This window comes from Centrocercus urophasianus, unplaced genomic scaffold, assembly GCF_019232065.1.
Source record: "Centrocercus urophasianus isolate 14NV4802_14NV808 unplaced genomic scaffold, USGS_Curo_1.0 seq_33, whole genome shotgun sequence".
NCBI classification, from domain to species: domain Eukaryota; kingdom Metazoa; phylum Chordata; class Aves; order Galliformes; family Phasianidae; genus Centrocercus; species Centrocercus urophasianus.
The window spans coordinates 2072910-2099835 of NW_024884900.1; the positions used below are offsets into that span (position 1 = coordinate 2072910).

The window sequence follows — 26926 nt, forward strand, 5'->3', positions numbered from 1 at the left end:
CAGGAATCGTTGGTGTTACTTGAACAGAACTGATGGCCAAGCACTGCTTGTTTTCTTAGAACTCAGCCTACACAAGATTGCAAAGCCTCAATTTACTGCATTTTTACTTAGCAAATTAAAGATGTTTTCATGTAGTGCCAATGACATTAGACTTGTGGTACACTTTGAAATGCAGTCTGTTGAAGACTGTAAGATAGATACAAAAGCTAATCAAGTGGGGTTTGAATTTTAATGACACTGCACCACTGAGCTTTTTGTATTGGAGTAATGGAAGAAAAAAAAACAAAAAAAAATCAACACATAATCATTTTACTGTGCAGCTGATTGGTGCTCGATACCACTTCAGTTTTTTCATATGAAATGTATAGAGAAACTGAAATGCTTGTGATCGTTACTTTCCTAGCAGAAAACCCTGTCTGGGCCAAGTCCTGTTGCCCTGCTTGCTAATTGAGGGAAATTTCAGAGTGCAAGAGTGTCAGACAGTGCCGTGCACCACTGAAACTGCCAGGGAAAAGTCAGTGGGTAAAATTATTTATTTTCAGTTTGGTGTTCAGTTGCCATTTTGCATCACTTACGTGTTACAGAGTATAGCTTTGGTGCTGTGCTGGACTCAGGGCTGCTGACACCTTCCATCCAGTTGGCTGGGGCTGCTGCCTGTGTGCAGGGCCGTGCTCCCGGTGTGCTGGCAGCAGGACGCAGTGTGGTCAGGGCTGGGTCACCTTTGCATGGGGCACCGAGGGCTGCGGCACAGGAACAGGGCTGGCTTTACCTGGGGGCTCCTGCTGATGTCTTTTCCACAGATGTCCAGCTTTGTGACCAACCAGTAAATCTTGTGAAGCTTGTTTTCCTTAGAGCATCTGTGTTTTATAACAGCGCTTTTGATTTGTTTTTCCTTTGTCTGGTGAGGTTTCTTTGGTCCGGCACGGTCAGGCCTCCCTTTCTTCCTGGTGGATGTGAGCCCGCCGCTGATGGCTGCCCGGGGATCGCAGCACGGCCCGTGCTGTGTGCCTTCTTCATTCCATCCTCGCGTTAATCCGTTTTCCTTTGGAGCATTTGTGGAGTAAAAGGTCTGGAAAAGCGTGCCTCAGGTTTTGGGGGTGGTGTGCTTGTGGCAGGCTTTCAGCAAACAGAGCTAACGGATGATACTGCCTGTGTCCAGCAGGCAAAGGTTATCCTGTGTAATGCTGCACTTGTAAATAAAGCTCTGCTATCAGAGCACCAGGGCACAACACCCTCAGCTTTCAGCTACTTGTCTGCTTGATCTCTGCCTGCAAGTCCCTGAGTAAAATTAGTAAGAGATTTACCAACAGCTTAAACTGAGACATATTTTTTGCACTGGATGTCTAAAATGCTGAATTAGGATTAACTGTAGGAGTTTGGGGTTTAGCTACGATCGGGATCTGTGACCTTGAGTCTGTAATATTTGAGTGGAAATAATCAAAGAGTCATAGAATGCTTTGGGTTGGAAGGAGCCTTTTGAGGCCGTCTGGTCCCACTCCCCTGCGATGAACAGGGGCAGCCACTGCTCCATCAGGTGCTCAGAGCCCTCCAGCCTGACCTCGGGGCTGTGCAAGGATGGGGTTAGCGAGTGGCATCCTGAGTTGTGGCCCAAGCTGGGAGTGTTGGCAGGTGATTGCAAAGAGAGAAAATAAACTGGGGCCAAAACTGGCCTCGATTTGTTCCTTACACAGCACTTGAACTGCCATCTGAAAATCTCTTCTGTGGCAAACACTTGACCAAAAGGACTTGCCCTGCTGTCCTGGGGGCTGCTGATACCATGGCCTGGCTGATTTCCAAGGGAAGAGCCTCACTGCGACGGATGCTGTGTTGAATATGTTATTGTGGGGATACAATTGCCGTGATATTGCTATGACAATTTTTGTTTTCCTAGATTATTTGCAATATAAAATAATCCTTGCAAAGTTGATATGAAGCGATTTATGTTTAACTTGCAATATACAGCCAAGTTAGCATTTAAAGTTCAATTGTCAGTGCAAAGTGAAACTATTCCTCTGAAGGTATCATTGTGAAATATGCTTCCTTACAGGAATTAATGTGCTGTCCACATGTGGCGAGGTAATCTGAGCACAGCATCCTGCTGTATGAGGAACGTTTGATATTTCTAGAGGACTTAAACCTTGGCTTATTTCTTGTGTGTCCTTTGACAGTGAATCCACAACTGCACCAAATGCAGCAATAACGTTGATGCTTGCCTGCATTCTTTGTGCTCTTTTGGCCCTGTGTGCAGAACTGCCGTTTCCTGAAGGAGGGGATTCACATTTGTGAGGGCTGCAGGGGGACGTTTGTGAATTTCTGGATGGGCACAATAGGTCAATATACAATTATGGGATTTTTAAAGGACCAATTAAATGTAATGTGTGATGCTGTTTTGTTCCAATGAAATCCAGTCTCCAACATGGCTTCTGCCAAATGCTTGGTAAGGTAGCAATCCCGGGCACTGAGTGCCTTTTCTGGATCCCAAGGCAGTGCAGGTCTGGAAACTTGGATGCATGTCTCTGATAGGCCTGAGGCGAGACACAATGAAGATGTAAGAGCATAGAACATTTCCATCATAGAAATAACTAAAAATAATTCAGTGCAAACCACAGCACATCTTTTTACTTCTTCGTGTTAAGCACAATATTCTTTAACCTTATTGTGCACCCTTAACATCCCTGTAATCAGATATTCAAGAAAAACTTTACTGTAATTTATCTCTTTTTTGTAACATTTCAATTTTTAATTTTTGACTTCTACCACTGTTAATTACATTTATTTGCAACAAAGCAACTAAAGGTTGCTGCAGAAGTGATGGATTGGAGAGCAGTAGCTATCGGGATATGTTTGGTATTTTCCCTTTTATTGTAGTTATATTTTTAGACTTAGGATTTTAAACTTAATGCTGTAGTTTTCGGAGTGCCCTCGACTGCCTTGGGATTGGTCACCTTGTGTGGAAATGGGCTCATCCCCATGCAGGAGGCACATCTGTAAATGCCCGGCTCTTCTGCATGCAAACGATGTGTTGAATCAACAGATAGCTTTGCACGTGGAAAACAAGGTGATGTGAAGAGCAGAAGGCACTGGGTAATTAAATGTGTCTTTAGAGAGAGGGAAGCTGTTATGACACAGTCAGTTCAGGAGTTCGTAGTTAATCATTATGTTCCTAAGAAATAAGAGAAAACAAATTGCAGCCGCCCGGAGCCTCTGCAGGTACGCTCTGTGTGCTCTGTTGCTCCTGGTGAATACAGGAGAGTGAAACACTTTCAGAGAGGCCTTGATTACATGCAACAGTGACTAATTAGACAATAAAGCAGCAGACTATTCATACTGCTTTCTACAAGAACCAAGAATGCATTATGAAACTAATCTTAAAAAAAATTAATTGCATCTCAGTCTTAATTTAAAACTGAGGGTTCCCCCCTCCTCCCCCCTCCCCCCTTTCCTGTTTCTTTTTATTCCAAGTTGGTCCAGCAAAATTGCTATTAATGAAATCTGCTCTCCGAGACTTCAATAGGCTTGTTATTCATTAAGGCCTCAGTATTTCTCTTAAAACGTATTGACCAGTGCTCAGGCCAGATACTTAACACAAAGTACACTTCGTAATTTCATCATTTTTGTTGTGTTCCTCTGAGATGCAGAGGTCTGCAGACTGCAGGAAAACAAATAAAAACCCTGAGCTTACAGTTATGGAGTATAAAAGAGGGGTAAAGGAAGCACTGAGTGTCTTTAAGATGATGAGACATTCATTAAGATTTTTCTGCCTTCCTTTTCCTATTTGCAGCCCATCTGAAGTATCATTAAAGCTTTTCAGGCAGCTTCCTGTGAGAAACCCTCTTCTGCGCTGTTTTTCTTCCTTGAAAAAAGGTGGCTGCTCTTCAGTCAGATTGTATGGATTTGGCCTGGGATTTGTATAATAACTATGGAGAATGCAGCGGTTGTTTAGGAACCTAATTCCCAATATGGCTCCCTTTTGATTAAGAACAAAGCAAGCATTTCACAGCATTATAGGAGCACAGAAAAACAAGTTAATGATCTAAACCTTTTAATTCATGGTTGCTTGTCTATTTAAAGTACTTCTGATTCTGCTATAAACAGACTGGCCCCTTTTTTGTTTAACTTCTTTCTTTGGTTTCTTCACATTTCTTTCTTTACTGTCCATGAAATTTGCAGCGAGTTTCCTTTTCTAACTGAAGAATGAGAGGCTGTGACTATAGAATGATACAGAAAGTAAGAAAGCGTATCTAAACCGGGCGTATATCCAGCACAGACCTCTTTGAAACAAGCTAAATTTAGGGTTGTTTTTGTTATGCTTTCTCCTTCCCTTTTTGAATACTGATTTTTTTTCATTTTATTTCTCTCTTTTTTTAACGAATATCAAGTCTTTGACTTTTTCAATACTTGATTTTTAGGTGATGCTGGGTATGGCTTTACTTGAAGTAGTTACTTGTGGTATTTGCTTTCTTCCTTAGCTCAGCAGATTGCTGTTCTTTGTGCCTTTATCTGGAGAGACAAGAGCGGCCTTTTCAGAACTTTCAATTACCAGCAGAGAATGTGGTCCTTCAGGAAGAAGTTCCCTTCCAGAATATTCTTTTTTTTTTTTTTTTCCTTTTTCCCCCCATAGAGATCTGGATCCAGAGTCTGTTCTTCAAACCTAACTCCCAAACTTTTTGGTGAACAAACCTGCCAGGGAAGCAGCAGCAGCATGAAGAATATCCTTGCCGTGGAAGGGCACCTTTCCCCCTACATCTATATAAATAAAGATTTGCTGCTTCCCTTGTCATGATGTCTTTTTTACCTGAATTGAAAGCGACTGTTTTAGGTTGGTTTTTGTTTGCAATAGGAGCTCATTATTTCCTTTCTTTGCCAATGGCTTATTTGAGATACTTGTTAGAAATGATAAACGAAGGAGCAAATTGCACTCATACGTTTTATTACGTCTCTGTCCCATCAAGGTAAATTGAACAGCCAGGACACGTACAATAACTTCACAAACAACAACCCTGGGAACCCTCGCCTGCTGCCGCTCCCCAGTCTGACCGTGGTGTTGCCTCTGGCTCAAATCAAGCAGCCAATGACGTTAGGGACCATCACCAAACGCACAGGGTAAGTCCACGTGCACAGACCTTTCTCAACCTTGCTATGTGTCGCTTCTGTGGAAATAATTTCTCTCTAGTTGTATTCCGTTTAAATTGATTTATTTATTTGCAATGGCAGTGTGTGTAACGTAGTGCTAACAGAGCAGTTGGGTATGGGGGAAGGAGAGCTCAAGAAAAGAAAGCCAGCGCAGATAGGCAAACAAAAACTGAGCACAGATCTCTAAGAATTCAGGAGCATTTCGGATGAGACGTTTTCTTGCAGTCTGCCATATGGGAAACACCGCACGCTGACATCAGGAGAAGTTTCACACCAGGAATTGGTATGAAACATAAGCAGAGCTGTATTCAATCAGAATAAGTTATGGGTTTACGTTGTTGGGTTTGGTTGTTTCTTTTTTGAGTTTGTTTCTTTTGATTTCCAAACTGCTCAAGCAGAGATGCTTTTTGACTATCAGAAACTGAAAGACAGTGAGCCAGGTTGAGTGGAGAGAAAACTTAATCCTGATGTTTTCTTGGCCTTATTTTTCTTCTGGAGTGGCTGTTTTGTACTATGAAATTCACATGTGGGTTTTCTTTCTGGAATCAGTGGCACTTTGCTGCTCGCTGATGTGCTGTGATAAAGAACTGAGAAATGCTTATTCTGCAGAGCTCTACTAAATACATTTACATTGAAACTAGAAAGAAGATTCCCCGAGTTCCATGAACTGTACCAATTTTCAGGTTACTTCTTTCTGCTCAACCGTTATTTTTCTCTTGCTAAAATTCAGTTCTTCAGTTTTTGCAATTAATGCATAAAACCAGCAGGTGATTTTTTTTTTAACCCCTCTCAATTTTTAGTAGTTCAAATCCCTGAATATTTTCTGGTTACAATTTCTAAGGCTGATTCGTGCACTGAGTTACAGACTGCTTTTATATTTGTAAGAAAAACAGATCAAGTTTGGCGTGTGGTTGGGCAAAACAACTGTCAGTCCTACAAGTTAATAGCATTTTCCTGCATTTTGGTAAATGGGTGCAGGCACTGCTTTGCTTCAGTGGCTTCTTGCTTATCAATAATGAGGTGAATTCCACCTTGTGTTTCATGGTCTGGGAATTATTTTTTGGAAGGAGAGCTCCGGGATATTTCCTCTCTCCCTGAATAATTCCCACATTCTGTGCTGCAGCAATCTGTGAAATCTGTTACTGTTTCTTTAGTGCTCTAAATATGCATGATGGGCTTCCAAAGCTGACATCTGTATGCATGTATGTCCATGAATGTCTGCGTGTCTGTCTAACAGGCAGTCCTGTTCTCACTGCTGCAAACAGCAATTTCATTTCTAGAACCAAATCATGGGCTGCAGACACTCAGTTGCCCAAAGGAAAGAGGCTACCTGCACCCATGTCCCTGACTCCATAGATAATTGTAAATGAGTGCTAGGAAAGAGTGAAGTAGCGTGAGGGTAATGCTGTGATTTACTTCTGCATATATATTTCGATGGTTTATGTTTGCATTTTATTTTTACTAACAGTTTAAACACTTGCAAGAAGAATAGATTGTGTCAGCAATCTAATTTTAAGTATAGAAGGGTGAGATTTGGAATGTGGGCAGGAGGGAAGCGAAACTTAGGGAAGGTGCAGAGAAATAAGCAGCAAGTTACAGCTCCTGAAAAAGGAAAAATACACAAAGGTTTCTTAAAGAGTGCAGTCAGAGGAGAACAGAAATGAGGACACAAAGGAATGCACTCTTAGAGCTGGGTGGGATGAGATGTAGGAAGAACATGAGAAGGCATCTGATGGTCGGTGAGGCGGCGGCAGCGGCGGCGAGGGGGTGATTTAAACACAAACAGCCTCTGGTGCAGCTTTGGAGGTGCTTGGCTGCTTACAGAAACTCACACAGCTGCCTTACAAAGGCTGCTTCTTTATTGCCACGATGATACCTGCACACCTCACAACGGCCATTACCAATAAATGGGCATTCTGAATGTAATGTTTTATCCCTATTTTTCTTAAATGTACTCAAAATAGCGTCCGTATCCATAGTTTTCTTTGATGAAATTCTACAGTTCTCAGCCTGCCCATGCCCTATTATTGTGTGTAATTTCTAAATTTAATTAAATTTAAAATACTCAGTGAGGTTTATGTAAGGGGAGGAAAAAGCAGTCATGGGAAATACCCTGCTGTGTAAATAGAGTTTTTGTGAATGAGGATCATAATTTTCAGCAAAGCCGGTGTAGATGTGTAACGTTCAGCTGAGTGCTTCCCTCATTTGTTCTGCATCCAAAACATTTGATGAAAGTACACAAAATTAACATGAAAAGCTGTATTTATGAAGTGGGGATTTAGGAGGAATGACTCGCATCCAAGAAGCCTGGCATGCCTAAAATGACCGAATTGAGACAGCAGCCTTAACTTAAACCTCCAGGGGGCAAAGCGTGTGTTTAACATATTTAACATCTGCCCTCATATTTCTGCAAACACATAGCAATGTAAGTCTGTACAGTGTAATATTTAGACAGGACAGGGACCATCTGCCTCACTCTGAGAAGTGTAGGAGGCATGTATTGCTGCAAATGGCAAAAGACAGATGTATTTACACCTACGTGGTCAGCACCTTTAAGCAGCGCTCCAAGGAAACAAGGCTCTTCTTTGGAAGCAGCTGCTTAACCTTGTGATTGTGCAGTGATCAGAAAAGGAGGAGGAATGGCAATCGGTTGGATTTTACCATCGCTGCTCAGTGGCCCTTAAAGCTGATTCCTTTTCCGTTGTTTCTACATTTAAAGAGTGACACATTTCTTCTGTTACAGTGTATTTTGAAAAGTAAAAAGCAAGCCAAAAAGAACGCTGTATAATTTGCCCACTCTGGTTTCATCCGTTCTATTTGCTTTTAGCTTCTCTAATACAAGATATCTTACTTAAGTTTTTCAGGTTTTATTAACCATGTAGAGGTTTGTTTTGCCAGTATCCGGGACAGCAAACTATTTTTCAGGTGAAAGGACCTATCACTGCCCTTAATAGGATCTGTCTCCAGCAGAGCTCAATGCGTGTCACTTTATTTGACAAGTGGAACGGCAGTAAATTCTTTACAAGTGGTCGCCGTAGCCCCGTGGGAATGAAAGACCAGAATCTGGAGCTGTGTCATGATGGTGCTGTTCATCACAGATATTTTTTTCATGTAAGCTTGTATGTTTGGGAGCATTATCTGATGGGACATTGAGCTCTGATTCTGAGCAGTTTCCATTCTCAGCACTCAGTACCTCTGTGCAGTACCTCCCTTACCCATCACCATCACACGTTCCCTGCCCTCCATTTCTTCCCTTGCTTTTTCAGGTCTCCCAGGGCAACTCCCCCACCTCCAGAAGCACTTCATTTTTGTCCCTATGTTTTCTCATCCTGCTGACTCACTTTCCTGCAGTTTGTGCTGTCAGTGCATTCTGAGGAGCAGATAGATGTTCCCAAAGGAGCTCTGGCACTAATGAGGAAGGAAGCATCTAATGTTTTAAAGATTAGGGGGATGCAAGACAGCGAAGGAGATAGGTTTAATAAGTCCTTATAGATCCATGCCTCAGTTTCCCTCTCAGAATTTTAATAGTTATGCTGAATTCCTTCTCAGGTCTCGTGAATGGGTTAATTCATTGCTCCTGTAACAAAGAGCTTATAGATTGGAAAGAGGAAGAGCTGTGCGGTCCATCTCACGCTTGTCTGTAACAGGGAGTGCATCCGAACATGGCAGAGGACAGCTTTGTGCTGTGCAGCTTCATAAGCGTGCCTTGTGTTTGTGGAATGAGTTTGTTTCCAGTGTAGGAACGTGGGGACACAGACACACCGTAATAGGAAGAAGGGAAATAAACGATAGAGGAACGGCCCCAAAAGAAAAACCATTTCAAAAATGGACTTCTCTGGCAGCAGCTGGAGAACTTTCTGGTTTTAACTTTCTCGAGCCGTTCAGTTGTTATGTTTGTATCATACTTCATTCTCAGATTCATTATAGATGTAGTGAAACATGAAGATGTGCCCTACATTCGTTGGGTCTTGTCACAGCAGAGACGTCCAATGCATCTTGCAGGAAAAGAGACAAACTTTTTATGTTTTCCATCCAATAACCATGGATAGTGAATTTTTAAACATGAAACTCCATCCGTTCTTCATCCAACTCCCCATTTTCATTCCTCATTACACCCTGAATAAGAGGAGGAGTAGGTTAAGTGTCTGATGTTGAAGCAGGCTGAGATATTATCATTTTAATGTTTCTCTTTGCTTTTATTTCATGCACTGAACATCACTGGTATCCTGTTTATCCTATTTGGCTCAGAAAGGCTTGGTTAATCCCAGGTTTCACTACTGGGGCAAGCAAAAATAAGGTGTGCAAAGTCCTGTCGTCGTAGTGTAGTTATGGAGGTACAGGAACTAAAAATCAAGACAATATTAAAAGCAAATCTGAAGAATTCATTGAAATAGGTTGGCTGCTGTGCGTGCTGCAGGCAGGCACTCAGGCACATTTCTCAGGCGTGTTTTACGTCGCTTTAACATTTTATAAAATATATTTTGGTTGTAAAGCAACTACTGTAAGTGATACCAAATACAGTCAGGATGGCAATGAGGGTTTGAGTAAATGAGTGTCACGTGTTTTATTAAAAACTTGAATAGTTGCAAGTTTATATTAAACGTAACAAAGTTGAATAATATTTCAGTTTTGAATTTGCTAAAATTCAGAAAAGAAATTAAGAAAATGCTGTTGGAATTTTGAATCATAAATCATCTTCAGTTATTATTTTCCTTTAGAATTCCCCACTAACCACAGGAGCAGAGAACCTCAGTGAGGTTTCTGCCTTGGCATTGCTGTGTTACTGCCATCGAGCGCAGCCATCTGCTGCTGTCTTTTCAAGGTTGGGTTATCCTGTAATTTGTACTCCCCCCATTAACATACCATCCATATTGTGTGAAGGAAATACTGAAAAACAATTACTGAAATAAATGTCTTAGGAAAAAAACAGTCATTTTCAAAGAAAGCGGGACTCATGAATGTAAAAATCCGTGTTCATCTTTCTTATGGCTATAAATAAGACTATAGCTTGGTCTTGTGACTAATTACATTTCCCACATAACACAAGATTTTGAGTCTATGTATGGAAAAAATTGTTGCTAACAACAGCAACACTATAAAAGAAGAAAGCATCTTCTACTGAAGACTGTATCCCCCTAGGTAATTTATATTTAAACTGGAAAGAATTTCTTAATGTGCAAATATAATTGGGTCAGTATAGTATGGTGGGCTAAAAACCCCAGATATCCACACTGTTGTAGTGCACTCACGTGAGCATCATGAGCCTGCTTTGTGCAGATACAGAAACTGAGGCAGGTGGAAAAGGAATTGCTTGCTAAATGTCCGGGGTCAAGCAATTCCAGGCTCCCAGTCAGAGCTGCTCACCTCCAGTGACTCTTCAAATACACAAGGGATAGATTCTGGGAATTGAACCTGATTGGTTGTGGGCTGTACAAAAACCTCAGCTTTCCAGTCAGTGCTTAAAGTGTGCAGCAGTGCTTTGCTGATGTGATGCTGAGCCATGAGAGCGGCCCTCAGCTCCACGAGGCGCTGAGTATTGCTGTATGGCACGTCCTAGCACTCGTACACTGCATGCAATTCGTACATTTCTGGCAGTGTAGTTGGGGTTTTGTTCAATCACCATGCTTTATGTCTGGAAAGGCAGCTGGTTCCATCAAATGAGGAGTGGGAGCAGGATTTTTTTCCACAGTATTCCGTTCCGTATTGGATTTTTACATCCTAGAATGTAGAACATACATCTTACTTATCTACCTTCACATTAAAGGTGTTCTTACGAGATGTCTGCATTTCTTGATGTTGCACTCGTGCCAGATTTAGTTTTTTCAATTTTTTTTTGTGCTGCTCTAATTTTAAATGTTTACACATAAGGCTGAGTGCACGACACCTCGCAGTGGTGGACCTGCTGGGTTTAGCTGATTTACTGAAAATACTTCAATTGTTTCAACTGGCCAGAATTCATCCCTGAGTCCAGGTATGAAAAGAAAGATGATGCATTGGCATTTACCAAATCAGTCATTCAGTACTATTGTGGGTGATGTTACATCCCAAATGGGAATCAAAGGAGCTGTGAGCACGTGAGCAGCTCCACATTTACCTCCTGTTTTGCTTTTCAGATTTTATGCAAATGTCAGTATGGCAATGGCTGGTGATGTAAACAAGGGGAAATTCCATGCAAAATGCTCTAAAATTAGTGGTGTGTGATACCACTCTCAGAACTATGCACTGTACCAAGTAGTTCAGCTGCAACCACATCATGGTACAGATACATTACAGAGTGGCCAAAAGCACTAAGCTCTACAAATTGGGTGATTTTTAACATCAGGTATATTCGAAGTAAGTTAGGATTCTCTTTCCTGCATTCTGTGCAAGCTTATCAATGGGGGAATAAGATTTCTGGGTCATCTAGTCGCTAGAGATGATTAATTTGATAGTATCTTTCTATCCTAGGAAAAGGGCTGCGGAGCTTTCCCGCAGAGGAGTGCCTTGTGCTGCAGTCTCTCTTGCCCAGTGCATTCACCAAACTGTCCCATGCAGAGCTTCAGTGTTTGACAGGGAGCAGCCACACATTTGTTGCTCTTGTTGCTAATTTACTCTGTTTACCTGTTACGACTTCCAGCGTCTATTTAAGGCTCTCTTGACTACATTTGCCTAAGAATTGTCTGCAGACTAAACTGTGTCTAACTTGAACTACCACGCCAGAGCCCACCTGCACGTGATGCATTGCATGTGTCGCAGTGTGGTGCATGGAGAGGGAGCTGCCCGTGAGCCCTGGCCGTGCAGCCGCTCGCGCTGTGGCCGCGTGCTCTGGGCAGGCGCCGCTCCGTGTGTCAGCATGCTGGTGATGTGAGAGGTGTGCATCTCTTTCAGGGCATCATGAATGGTTATGACAGTTACTTTGTTTACCTTCTGCGTAAATCTTAATAGCATGATGTAGAGTGTACTTGTTGGTAATTGAGTTTTCATCTAATTTCTGTGCATTTTTCCCCCTTCCGTGAAGACCTTACCTGTTTGGAGCAGGATGTTTTTCCATAAAAGCTCCATGGTGAGTTCTCAGTTCAATCCCAGCATGCCTATAATTCATTTGCTGTACTCACTAAACATAACTCTGTGTTTAGACTTTTTGTTTGGGATTATTTATTTTTTTTCCACATTGTTCACTGCATGGCTGATCCATAGGCGGAAGCACTGCATAATTTCACTTTTAAGCTGTGGATGCATATTCACCATCGAGTGTTGTCAAGCGAATGCATTCTGTTTTTGTTGTTGTTTTTTTTTTAACCTTTGACGGTGCATTTAATTTTTAAGTAGCAAAGAAGCTGAAAAAATTAATTATTTTCCAACAGGCAAAAAGGATTGCAAGTGATTTTCAAAGCAGGTCTGCTTTTTTGTATCGCTTCCCTTCCTATAGTGGCACTAAGTTGCTCACAGACAGAAATCATCAGTGATGACCTCCTGATACTAAGCCAGATTAGCAGTGAGTAGACAGTAAATATTGCAGTAAGAGACGTAAAGCAAGTCAGGTGGGCACTGCAGAAGAATAATAATTTACAAAGCTTATCACACCTGAGGAAAAAATGAACCACAGTTCCCTTAATGTAAGGATATTTGAAATAATAATGTATTATTTTTTGTAATATGTAAAATGGAAGCATATTTCAAAGGGAGAACAGTTCATGAGTTTTGTTTTGCCGGGGCTCGGTTCGGGATTCATACAGAGCTTTGTAACAGCCAGCCACATTTTATCACGTGAGGGTTGGGTGGCTGCAGTTATAAGCATCAAGATTGGACGAAGTCGGGGGTTTTCTTAGGAGATGTACATGGTCTGTGTGTCTTTGAGAACGTATCACTTCAGCAGAGAGGTCTTGGTAGGAGGGAGGCTGAGGGTGGCTCACGCAGGGTGCGTAAGCTGTGCAAACTCTCGAAAAGCGAAGGCACTGTGAGACAAAAGGAAAGGGAACGTTTACTCCTTATCACATGAATCATTATTACGTGAGCATTGCATGGGAAGGAATTAACAGCACAGCATTTGGCTCCCAAAGCAGTATTCCTATGGAGCGTTCCGAAATGCAGTCTGTGATGCACCCAAATTTCGTCTGGCAGTGATCTAAGGAGTGAAGGGCTCTGGAAGAGGAGTGCTGAGCACGGCATGCATTGGCCAGTGCTGCTGGGGGCTCCCTTCATAGCATGGGCTCCCAGCACTGCAGCCTTGTCAACCAGAAATGACTTTAGATTGAAGCAAGATTAAAAGGCCGAGATTAAAGAGGGGAATGTATGAAATAGACTCAGAAATCGTTGCCTGTCTTTCACAAGACTCTCTTGTGGTTTGTTTAACGCCAGTGCTAGCTCACAAATGTGGGCTTTCCTAGCCTACAGAGAAATTAGGATAAAAAACACACTTTGGGCAGGGAAAGAAGTCATGTTGTTCCCATTAAAGTCTTAATGAGACCTAAATTATGTAAACAAAATGAATGGAGATTTGACAGCTTATTGCCTGGCGAATAAAGGAGCCTGCTATTTCTTTCTTGCTTTCTCTTGTTTTATTCATGGTTTGACAACTGGGAACATGTCTTTATTTTCCTTTCTTCGGCACAAAGATAAAGTAATGAAGATGTTTGTATTTTGAGGCAGATAGGAGTTTTCAGTAATTTTGCAGCTATAAATTTTGTGCAGTGTTTTTCTCTGGTACTTTTGTGGCTACTTATGAGAAAACTTTTCCCTTCAAAAATGGAGCGTGCCCATTTTGGTGCATTTCTCTGCAGATGATTTGTGCAGTGTCTTACAGATTAGTGCTGTGGTTTTTATGAATCTGATGTGTTTAAAACCTCGTCATTGGTGATATAAAACCAAACAGGGGCTGCAGAGAATGAGAATCGCACTATTTTGTAGATGATACTTTGTTTCATAAATCAATTTCTTCATATTGTGGATCTGAAATTTGTTTTTTATACATTCAAAGCCATGTCACTTGTTTGCTGTCTGAAATTGAAGACATTGAACAGCCAGCAGTATTCTGAAGGACACGGAGCTCTGTGAGGCACACTCCATGCCTCTGTTGGTACCCTGTGGTTTTCACCAGTTGCCTATGATTTTCAGAGTATTTAAATAGAATTAATTCTTTTTTCTTACCTCCTTAAAGTGGGAAAATAATAACAAATGAGAAGTAGCTGAGATATAGTTACGATGTTTTATGATGATCAGTTATGAGCACACTTCAGAAGCTGTGGCAGACGTTAGGGTTTGTTACAGAAGTCAAGGAGTCTTAGTGCTGAGTTGTTTCAGAAGCTCTTCATCTTTTGTTCTTTGTCAGCATGAAAAAACTTGCACGCTCCTGCTGCAGTCTTCATTTTTTTAAGGAGATGACAGTGGTGCCTTAATTATCGTCAGCTTCCTCTCAACTTTTGCGCCATTTCCATAGAAAGTGCACATGTGTGTTTTTTACTGGTTATGTACACATCTATTCTCAGTGTTCCTACATTGAAAATGGGAATCATCCTCCGAAATGATGTCAGAGAAGTTAGTTAATATCAGCAGCACGCATTTCCCCAGATGTCCTGTACTGAGCTGAAGATTGAGTTCTAGCGGGTGCCTTTGTCTCCATCTTCAAGTGGGACAGGTGCATGGGAGCTGCTGGAAACTGAAATTGCACTGCATGGCCTTTGCTGAGGCAGAGATCTCCTGGAGTGTGGGTGATGTAACGCCAAGGTTTTTGTTAGCACTGTTCTACAGCTCAGCAGCTGCATCCTGACAGAGAGGGGTCGGTGTGCTGCGCAGGAGGCACGGCCATCTCCATTCCTTTTCTCCTCCGCAGTGTTCTTCATCCTTCCTGCAGCAGAGCTCACCCAATGGAAGAAGCCCCGCGCCGTGCCCTGCGGTTCGCTGGGCCTTTCCTGCACCAGGGCCTCTTGCAGAGGAGCTGCACAGGACTTGGAGAACGGGGGCAGCTTTCTGCAAACCCGGCAGTGGAAGTGGATGGCAGAGCCTGCCTGAGATCCTCAGCTCCCTGCTTTGATGGGCACGATCTGCTCGAGTGACAGAGGAAAAACCCTTATTGCCCCCCTAGGGTGAAACAAGCAGAAATGGTTCTTTTTTGCAGATAAACTCTGGGACCGTTAGCTCTTTCTGTGTTATGTTTTTTCTTTTTTTTTTAACCTTCTGCTGTAGGTTTCTGCATCGATACCATTGGGATAATAACACTGCTGTGCCGTGGTGAGTGCTTGGTGTAGGTGGGCAGACCCAGATGGGAAGAGGTCTGCCAAGAATTTATCCTCCACGTCTCTTATAGGGCCGTTGTGTCTCGTGATGGAAGACTGAAATTAAGAGCAAAGGTTTTGGTCAGAGTAGTTCAACTTTTCTTATTTCTTCTGCCCTTCTTCCTGCATCATAAGCCTTTCCTGCAAAAAGATACAGCGTAATATTCTGAATGTCAGTATATTGTGAAGATTGCTTGAAATTAACTGTTTTTAAAAGTGAGCCCAAATGTGCCTTAATTTCAGCTTATGGAATAATTTACGAAGTGCTGACAGGCTGAGAGCAAGGAAAGAGCAGAAGTTCTTAGCAGAAACCAGTCATTCACCACCTACCTTCAACATTTCTGTTTTGTTATCGTTTATAAAGCTGAGAGGGTGCTTGCATCTACGTAATGATGAGGATTTATAGTTTTCAAGTTGTTAAAATATCATAATGACATGAAAATATATTTTTCTAATGGCATTACCATTACAGAAAAATAATTTGGCTTTTGAGATCTACTGAAAGAAAGAAACTTGAGTTGGAACGTATTGATGAAAACTCAGAGGTTAAAGTGAAAAGGTGGGAAACCGAAAGGTTCCGTAGTTACAATAATTTCAGTGTAGACCTGTTGACATCCCTGCACTTATTTCAGAAATATGCAGAAACCAATGTGATGCAGCAGCAGTCCTTGGCTTTTGTTTTTCGCAGGACTAAGTTGAACCACATGAGTGCTGATGTTTTGCAGGGTCTGCTCTCTGACTACAAAACACCACTCTGGGACGGAAAATGTTTTGTCACTGAAGCCAACACTTCAATGCACGCCTTGAAAGATGTACATCTTAAAGATACAAAGTAAATAGAATGTAGTCCAGAGCATTTCCTCCAGCTGTGTATGCCTGTGTTTGGTTGAGCAGAGCTCTCTGGGACTCAGAGCGTCCCAAACTCAGCAGAGATTCTGTAATTTGTTGTTGATCTCAGGTTCCCTTCTGCTGAAAGGCTCAAAGCAATGGTTGAAGTCCATTATGTCTCTGGTTTATGTTTTAGGATAGCATTTGCTTCTACTTTGTTGGTGGTTTTTTTCTCCTTTTTATATCATCTCAGTAACCTTGGGTGTGTGGTGAGAATATTTAGAATGTTAGGAATATTAGAATAGCATAGAAAGATAAATTGCAAGAGTTTCTATGAGGAAGCAAATGTGAGTGAATCCTGTTGGTACTCATAGTTGGCTCTGTACTGATTGAGGGGCAACATCATCCTTCTTAAATCTTGTTTAACATTAAGAACGAACATTTATTGTTTGAAGCACGGATCAGTAAGAAGCCCGTGATGAGTGCACGCATTGCAGCATCATTTCTGCAGTGGTGTCCATGTGTGAGTGCTTGGAAGCTGAGAACTAATAATAGTTTTCAACACACAGTTTGTCCCAGAACTGATGGGAAGGGCTGCTTGTGGGACAGATGACTATTCAGAGTGAGCAAAATCTATTCTGAATTTTTATGAGCGGCTGACAAGTAGTGTGTTAATATCAATCAGAAATTCTGATGTTGTGGTCAGGAACTTTTTGGAACACAGAGTTTGGATCCAGTAATCTGTAATTGCAGATGTAACAGTTGGATATGAAGTGCTTTGTGGTAGTTCAATATCGGAGTTACTGACTATAAATTGCAATTGCTCTTTGGGGACGTTCCACCTTCTGGTGTAAGCAGAAGAGCTTCAGGACCGGTCTGAGTCCATGAATGTTCATTTGAATATTACAGTCAATGTAACACAGTTCCTTTTGGAAGGTTGTTTTCATGCTGTTATTTTATTTCTTATTTTTTCTGCAAATGAAACACGTGGCCACAGGTTTGCTGTATCTGTGACCTGTGGCACATACGTATCTGCACACACAATTAGGATTTAAGAACTTAAAAACAAATAAGAATGTGGCAGTGTAATCAGAGATAGATGTATTATGGAATAGGAATTAATGAAAGAAAAAATAAAGTGGGGAAAGGTAGGAAGAGAAGGAAGCAATGACATAGAATATAAGAAAGAGAGAGAAAGCAAATTGCAAAGATGGAAAAAAGAATAGGACTCAGATAAGAAGGAATCCTGTGTGAACTTCTCAATCAGTGTTCCTGCTGAGGAACAAATGAGATCCAGGTTTGCTGGGCAGTGCTCTAAAAAGAGCTTTGAATTCATACAAATCTGGAAGCAGTCGAAGAAGAAAGTGAAAATGCAGTCGTGTTTCAGTACAGCACAGTGACAAGCCACTCGATGTGCTACTTGTACATTGTTCAGTATCATAGGAGAATTTTTCTTACTCTTTTTATTTGGTGCAATTACTGATTTGTTTTAACATATAGCACGAGTGTGCACGTTCTTTCCCTTCCCTCCTGTCCTCTGCATGCTGTTCCCTCTTACCTGTTGCTCACGTCGTGTCTATTGCAGTGGTTTCAATGCCATCCTCACTGTCTGGGTTGTAGCTGAGCAGCAGTCAGTGTGAGTGTCAGCTGGATGCGGATCTTCTGCAAATGCTGGGAAAGACCAGCCGCCTTGGGTGGCAGCCCCAGACTCCGTGTTTTCATTCCCAAAGGGCTTCCAAATGTCTGCATTCCCTTTGGAATTTGTTTCTATTGAATGCAAATGTTCAATATTGGGTCTTTCAAACAGTCTAACCAATTCTGCATTATGAGCAGTGCTGTTCTTCAAGTTAATGAGTTCAGTGATCGGGGGGAATTTGGAACCTATTATCCAGAAACACTGAGCATCTGTAAGTCCTGCCAGATCATAGGGGAACTGCAGATATTCAGCACCTCCGAATTTGTACCTGAGGATGGCTGTGAAGCAAAGGACATCGTCATTTTTTAAGTATCAATTTGCCTAATTTGTTTTTTTGTTTTTGTTTTTAATTTAAGCAAAACCAAACCGGCTCCACAGATTTCACCCAGTAAGTCTGTGGGAGGAGAGTTTTGTGTCGCTGCAGTCTTTGGATCATCGAGGTCGTGGTTTGCAAACAATGCTGGGCTGAAAAGAGAAAAAGGTAGGGAAACTTTCTGGAAATTAACTGTGCTTCTTATGGTTTTCTTTTTGTCTCCCCAGCCCCTGCAGTTCTTTTCGTTGATGTATTTGACCACAAGTTTATTAAGCCGAGCGACTTCCAAGAATAGTCGGCGATTTCAGTAAATATTTTTTCAGTTTCTCTTGTGCTGTTGCAGTAAGATTTTCTTTCTTCTCGCAAACAGATCAATCAAAGCAGTTTGTAGTGGAGTCACTGTACATCATCAGCTGCTACGGGAGCCTCGTGGAGCATGTGTTGGAACCACGTCCTCTCAGCACTGCTCCCAAGATCAGTGATGACACCCCTCTGGAAATGATGACGTGCCCGAGAGCCAGCTGGACTTTGGTTAGGTAGCTCATTTCTTTTTCTTTCTGTCCTCCTTTTTGTCCAGTAAATGAGTATGAACTTCTTTTTTTTCTGAAAGGAGTGAATGAACTGCATCAAGATTTTTGCTGTTATTTTTATCTGTTACGGACTTTCCACTGAAAGAGGATTCAATAGCAAATTCAAGCCTAAATTTTCATGTAGTTCTGTTAGTGCTTAGACATGGAGCTATGTGAACACGTATAAGATCAATAGAGATCTTTATCAGTTGGTGATTTTAAATGATCAGTTTGTAATTTAGTTTTTTATATATTTTATATTTATAAATACAGAATTCTGCCATGAGAGATGAGTGAGGTTTTCCAGATGAAGCATTGCAGAGTTAGGCGAGTTATCCTGTAAGTAGCTGAAGGTAGCATTTCTTGAGGTAGCTGAAGAAATTATTCCTGACATGTGGAGGAAAGTAAACAAAAATTGATGAGAAACTGTTGTCAGTGCTTTTGACGTTTTAAAATATTTTCTTATCGATTTTTCTTGGCTCCTGTATTCCTTAGTGCTGCTTATTGCTGGACTGGATTGATCAATACTTGATTTACCAAGCTATTTAGGAATGGCCCACCCTAATTAAAATTACAACACAGACTTCTAGACCATTATTGTTGAAATGAGTAGGTTGTAATGGAATTGAAAATTCTAATTGGATCAATAGTCCATAACTTTACACAGCTTTATTTTCACAGTTTGTAAATGCTCAATGACTTTACAGTATTGAAGCAATGCTAGTTAACAGAACACAAAAGTTCCCCAGGTTCTGCAGTGTGTTTATATTAAATAACATTGCTGTGGTCCTAAACGTATTTACCAGCATGATCTGAACTGCCTTCGTCATTTTGGTGTGCAGTATTTGCTGCAGCTGACAAGCAAGTATTGTCTTCACAATCTGCACAATTTGGCCACGCTGCACAGCTGCCTGTGGTGTATTTCAGTGTTTGAACAAGCTAATTTAAGTAATTACAAACATTTTGTGAGCTTGTATAGATAATTACACGTGATGACAGAAATGCTGATTTACATTCTCTGTATTAGGCTTAAATATTAATAGTCTTGTGTTTTACCTCAGAACTCCTCAGTGGAATGAGCTCCAACCACCATTTAATGCAAACCATCCACTGCTGCTGGCTGCCGATGCAGTACAGTACTACCAGTATCTTCTTGCTGGCTGTAAGTAGCTGACAACTTTTTGTCTTATGTGCAAGCTGTGTGCTGAGCATGACTTTCTGAAAGGGATTTTCAAGCTGCATTCTTCAAACAAAATGACAGCAGTTGGCCAAAGGACTTTCTAAAAATTCATTATGAATGAACTGGGAGAAGTAGGGTTTTTGTGTGAGATGTAACTGAAATGTGATGAAGATTCAGAGACAATTTACCATAAGAGATGAAGTTTTAGAAACGTAACAGTGTGCCAGTAATGATATAATTAGAGGGAGGTAAAATGTTTCCATGCATTTCCATTACAAAATATAAGTATATATATATACTTATAACATCTACCATAAATAATGCTCTGATGTTCTTTATTCTTCTTCGTTTTTTTAATACATATTCCAAAAGATGTACATTCTGTTAGATTGCAGCAAACTGTAGGGAAAGGACCAGCATTGGGATGCTATACCTCCTGAGTAGTAGCTTACACTGAACAAGTGCGTGTTACATCAGAGGTTGGGGATGGGAGTGCCCACCCGTGGTTAGGTGTTCAGTAGTATCACAATGAGCTCTTCTGTGCAGCAAGAAGCTGTGCTGCTTTCAGTATGTGTTCACCTTCAGAAAAGAGCTTCTTGTAAGCAGCTGTGCTAGCAATGGCAGAATAGTAGAGTTAGATTCATTTCAACATGAGTCAAGCTCTTGAGGCCGTTGTGTAGGCAAAAAGTGAGAGCTTGGCAGGCCTTGCAAGTGTGACCCGTTAGCTACCCTGAAGACTTAAGGGTTTCTTCCCCTTACTTCTCTTGCTTTCAGCCATTTCCTCATGAAACTTACATTCAGAGACAAAAAAGTGCATCTGCATTTTCCCACTTCCCTGGAAATCCTCATTGCTGGGCTGCTTCCAGCTGCTTCCCTTGGGAGCCCTGGCCCCACTTCCAGGGGTGGCTGCCCACCATGCTGTGCTGCCCAGCCACGCGTTTACAGGGGGTGATACCCATCCTATGGCATATCCACAAACATTTGATTTATGTACCTGTATTTACAGATAATGCATGGATATTATACAGCTCTGGTATATATCTCATATTTTTAATAGATAAATGAGTACTTTTATTTATAAAAGTCACATTTTTTTTTATTCTCACAATTCAGAGAAGACTGTTAGTAGTGATTATCAAGTCTCTTCTTTATTATCAAGGGTGTAGTCAAGACTGAAGTGATGTAACAGGCTGAATTCCACAACTCTTGGCATATGCAGAGGTACTCAAGGGGAAATCAGAGCCTCTGTGCAGTTGTCAGTGCAGCTAATGCCAGCAAGTTACGTGACACGAGCATTCAAAATGCAGAAAGTGGACACCTGGGCCGAGAGGCAGGATGGCTGAAGGTGGCTGTAAAAGCGACGTTGGCAGCAGACCAGGTCTGTTGCCTCTACCTGTCCATCTGTTACGTGCTCTGAGAGCTCGAAATGTTGGGAAACCTGCAGGTTCTTCCTTTTTCCACGCTGCAAGTAGGAAAGGGAAGGAAATTCACACTGTAGAAAATAGAAGACAGAGGTAACCAACAGCACACAAAACTGAGTGAGCTGTGCTTTGTAGCCAGAATGTTTTCTGATATTTCTGTGTTGTTTTACTTTCACATACAGGTATGTGGGCTCTGCTTTGAGAGGAAAGGTCATTGCAAGGATGCATGCTGGTTGTATAATATTTTATGATACGAATTTAAACACAGATCAGTATTTTCAAAAGAGAGTGAAAGGATATTGTCCATTGCTGTGTACGTTCATTGTTCTTTAGGGCTGTCAGGCCTCTTGCTTTGCAGAATTATCTAACCAGGCTAACAAACACAGTGTCTTCAGGGAAAACAGCAATACTAAGTCATCTTGAAGTGCTCTCCAAAGCCAGCTTTTATTCACAGATGCTAGCTCTGTTTGTGAGTCCTTGCAGCTTGTCTGTTCGGCCAACATTCCATTCCCCCCTTCTCCCCTCCCCACATTCTCTGCTCTAGTTGTGGACATCTTTCTCTTCCATGCTGTCTTCAGCTATTTCTCCTGCCGGCTGTCAAGCCTATGAATTATTGCATGTAGTAGGCAGTTATTGCAGTACACGTCCAAAAGCACAGAATGCTGTCTGGGGAATTTTGGACATTCTGTACAAGTATTTGTAAACTTTTTCATTTCTGCAGAAATGTAAGTAATACATGAATACCAGCTGAACAAAAGCCTTTCAGAGAGCACTGATGTGCAGATGCACAGATACACTTATTTATTTCTCTGTATTTCATTAACAACTCAAGGACTGTCTGTTTCAAATGTCTTCTGTACTGGGACCTTTTTAATGGAAGAGGAGTGATGGCTAGATTCCAGCAATATAATGAAGTTCCATTATTTGAATAACAGCAAATAATTTTAAGTCCGATGAGTTGGAATTGGGACAGTACAGAATAATAAATACTATAGACAAAAAAAAGTGGAGAACACGGTAAAGTTAACAGTAACAGAACTTTGTGTGTATGTGATCTTTGAAGCTTTATTTGTCTTCTGGAATTGTTGTATCTGAAGCTACTCAGTGAAGTTTGTGAAGAAGTGGAGTCCAAACAGGATTTGCACACATCAGTCCCAAGCACCTGTTAGTTTTCCCCCCTCAAATACAGGCTGAAATGAAGTTGGCTGGCTCTGCTTACCTGGACAGCGTGATGGGCTCGCATTAGCTGCAGCCTGTGGTCTGATGGGCTATCACTTCCATCAGTAAGTTTAATTGCCAGCAAATGGCTAAATAGGAGGCTTAGGGTGAATGTTACATCTGTCTGCCACGTTAGTGGTAAGAGGAATTCTGGCGCCGTTTCAGGGTCACTATTTGTATCTGTCTATCAGAGGTAGAATACAGCAGTTTCTCTCAGTTTCTGTATAGCATTTCTGCCAATTGTTTGGCTCCATTAAGTGTGCAGTGGAAATAAAAGCCTGAATGACCAAGTCACAAGGGGGTATGGATAGACCCTTTCTTTGTCCACACTCAGAACATTGCATTAGGTCTCATTATCCATTTATAATAAGTGACCTTTGCCCCCTGGGTCATTGAAAAATACTCAGTGTGCTTTTTAGCACAGAGTACCTCTGTCAGCAGACGGGCAGAACAATGAAACGTCTGGCAGGCTGCTTGGAGAGCTGTACTTTGCAGGTTTTCTTAACTATGCAGTTTGATGCCAAAACACAGAACCGAAATCTGTTTTAGTTTCCAAAAAGTATAAAACTCTTGTGATAAAGAGGTTTCAAAAATACTGCGCATAGATATCCTTTATGCACGGTTCCACTTGTAATATTATTAAAGGATTGTAGAGTTATATTCAGAGCTGTTGAGGAAGGAACAAGGAACCATTGTTTGAAGAAATATTTTGTACAACAAGTGTCCAAGACCTTTATCCCAAGGGTATTTGTAAGTGGATTAGCACAGCTGTTTCATTGCTTTGAGGTCATCAGTGACATCTGCTGCAAAAACCTGGATCAGAGCATGCAGTTCTCATCTACCTGAGTGCTTCAGTGCAGCCATGGCTGGCGTGGAGAGGTGAGAGAGTGGGTAGTGAGAGATTTGAGTCCTCCTGTAAGTTTGTAGCTTGAAAGTGAACTTGCATTTTAAGCTTCACAACCTGCCGGTCGGCAGGAAGCATCAGCATCCCGCTCCTATAACTGTTTTAGGCATTTTGCAGGTGGTCTTTGTAAAAATAATAAGTCATGAGAACCTCCTTGGCTTCTTCTGGAGCAGATTTCAGACTTTCTTCATGTCTGAATTTATACAGACACGAGCGTGATACGTAACGAATTGCAATGACTTTGAATTCCAGCAGAAAGTGTTACATCCTCATTTCATACTTCCCTTTCTCCTTCTTCCTTCCTGCTCCCCTTTGAATTTCATCGCACTGAAGGTGTTGTGGACCGTAGTTCAGATATCTGACACATGAATGATTAACATGTTAATGAACCAAACTTTGAAATCAGAGCAAAAACTGATCCCAAAAGATAATAACATTAATTACAATTTCTGTCCTTTGGCTCTGGAAAGGGCATCTTCATCTTCCTGGCAAGAGTTTTGGCTCCTCAGGACCAATTTTATGGAGACGACCTGCAGTTGTCAGAAGCAGGCCAGTGACAAGAATTAATATATTAACTGGTATGCAGTACTCTTTGACAAATTGCTTACTAAATACATCAAAATTGATTGGGCATTCTGTGTTTAAATTGACAAATGACTGCATTAGGGGAAGGAGGGAAATCCATTAATTACAGCTGCCCTCAACCGTAGGAAATGTAATCGTATAAATATAGATTTTGTTAAAACAAAAGTCTCTACTGTAGCGTTGCTGGTAAGTGTACTTGCACCTCCTCGCTATTAAACTTCCAATAGGAGGTTCTGAAGACAGATCTTTGCAACTGGCTTTTAAAGCATCAAAGACCATTTCTGGTTTTTTCTCCCACTCTGACCACTTCTGGAAATTGTGCTTCCAGAAAAATGGGCGTCTTGCTGAGGCTTCTGCTGTCTCAGTAGCTGTTTAATCTAAATGCTGGGTAATTCGTATTTCCATTTTAGAACTTGGAACAGGACTACGTATTTTTGTTCTTCGTTCTTGCTTTGGTCTCCAAGTAATATTTGCATGGCTGTTACTTATTTCTGAGTAAGAATTTTCACTTGACTTGGGCCCGAAGATATAAACGGTTTTGTAGACTTCGTTAAGGGATTCTTGAAAGGAGTAGGGTCTGTATTTATAGATGACTTTGACTTCTGGCTGTTACTACAGATTTTCATTTCTGGACCAACTGTTGTACATATTTAGCATTTTACTGAAAATGGCTTTCATTAGAAGTCAGACTTAATAACTGCTTGTTGTCTTCAAAGGAAGGGGTTAAGCTCTCTTCACTGTTTGTTTGGGATAAATGATAACAAGATTTATACTGATAGTCTGAACACTGACATCATGTTTGCACTTCCTGCTCCCTTGAATGAAAGCTACGCACCCTGAGCGAGACTTTTGTCTCTAAGCAACGTTGTGGCTCTTTATTGCCTATTTTATATTCCTGCTATACATTCCACTGATGGAAATAAGAATTCCATACATACAACTAGTGAGCATAGTGCAGAGGAAAGCAGGACTTGCAATGAGAGCAGAGAGTGCTAAGTAACTGTGAATGTGTGCTATGAAGACAGAGCTCATGAAGAACAAGCCATGATGCATAGAATCCCACCCAACCTGGAGCCATTTGAGTGCACTGGGCAGGTACCAGGAGGATCTGGTTGTTCTGCTCCACGAGGCTTCTTCTGTGCCCAGCAGAGCATGTGGTGGAGATAGGGAATAAGATAATGAACTGGGGCTGATAATTATGTTCAGTGCTCTACTGCTTCTCAGCCTTCTGTTTTTTTCTTGTACTCTTTTGCATGGATGGTTTTAATAGTGAATTTAAGATGAAAGAATACATATTTTGGTACGTACCACACAGTGCATGAGTTGCTGTAGCTGTACGTACCGCATGCTCTGTGGGCAAGAGCCGTATCTTGCTATGCGTATGTTCAATGTCTGTCACAATGCAGCTCAGTTTCAAATAATAAAACTGATCAAAACCAGAGCCTGTTCTGTAACAACAATTATGCTATCATACAGTTACGAGGTGTTCAAAGCCTTTTTGCTGTGTTTCTGAGACATCCCTGCATGCGGCGGTCAGAGGCAGTCAGGCTCAGAGCAGAGCTGGCTGGGCTGGGTGAACAAAGCACTCTGGCCGTGCTGGGGGTGGGCAAAGCCCACTGGAGGGTTGGGACAAGCGGCGGTCGGTGCACTGACATTGTGAACTGCCCAGTTTCTGTCTGCCGATCGTACGAACGCTGCCTCAACAACGTAGCCGTACACCAGGGATGATGGTCTTTCCACAAGATCGTGTCAATGGAGTGTTCTGGGCTTAAATCTGCAGCTGCATCACCAGGGGAGTACACACAATTGAAGGAAAGGCAGAGGCAGAGATGGGCTTTGCAGAAGTAAGGACAGCCGGCAGGGAGTCAGCAGGGAAGGCTCCTTGTCTGCACTGAGCTGATTTGGAAGCCTGAGTGATCATGGGCTCTGTTTGCTCTGAACGACTCCACCAGGAAGAGCAACCCTGGGGTGGTTGTTATACTTAAAGATGGGAAACAGCGTTATGTTGTTTTGGTATTTCGTGTACAACCAGCACACAGCTGAGATTTCACGTACTTACTGCAGTACATATGTTTAACTTTATTATCCAGATGGGAAATTTTATATATATAATTTATTTATTTATGTTTTCTGGATTCTCAGTTTGCCATTATTATTCCTCCTGCTTGAAATTACCTCTAGTTAGTGTATCCTTCTCATTAAGTTCTATTTTGTTATTGCCATGTAATAAATGAATTCAACATACTTCTAAAAGGAACTTCCTGGATCTGTACACCAGTAGTTTCAAAGGAGTTGTTCAAATGTCCTTTAAAAATCCAGATCTTTGCAGAATGATTTTTAGTATTTGAATTTTGTAGATGATTTTTAATATAGTTACAGGAAACCTCATTTCAGAATTTCAGAAAACTAATTCTTAATTGGTTATTGCGTTATTGTGACTGATGCATTCTCTCCAGCTATCACGTGAAAACCGTAAGAGATCCTAATGAGTGTTTTATGGCTATAATTAAAAAAAAAAAGAGACAAGTGAAACTATTTGCAAGAGCACATTTATCTTAGAGAGTTCTCTTATGGTTTACCCTCAATGTTTTCAAGAGTTTAGAAGCTAACAGCCCAAGAAGAGGGAGTTCTTGCAGTGGCAGCACAGTGTTTCCTTAAGCAGTCACAGCTAACGAGGGAACTTTGTGCCCACCTCTCTGCTACTTCCTACTCTTCCCACTGCATTTCAGCAACTTCGTACGCATTTCTAAGAACAGATTTTATTTTCGTGACATCCAATTTTTTTAAATTAGGATTTCTATTTTCATGTAATGGGATCATTGAACAGGG

At 41.4% G+C, this 26926-nt stretch overlaps 1 protein-coding gene across 7 annotated transcripts in view; it reads left to right on the forward strand.

Annotated features, from left to right (window-relative positions):
* The window catches only part of BCAS3 (BCAS3 microtubule associated cell migration factor), a 301210-nt gene that overhangs the window by 102758 nt on the left and 171526 nt on the right, over positions 1 to 26926 (forward strand). For all 7 annotated transcript variants that reach the window (XM_042830111.1, XM_042830112.1, XM_042830110.1 and 4 more), the window contains exons 16-19: positions 4953 to 5103; positions 18264 to 18388; positions 18591 to 18756; positions 19851 to 19951. In XM_042830111.1, the coding sequence (XP_042686045.1) occupies positions 4953 to 5103; positions 18264 to 18388; positions 18591 to 18756; positions 19851 to 19951 (543 nt within the window). The remainder of the gene's footprint in view (positions 1 to 4952; positions 5104 to 18263; positions 18389 to 18590; positions 18757 to 19850; positions 19952 to 26926) is intronic.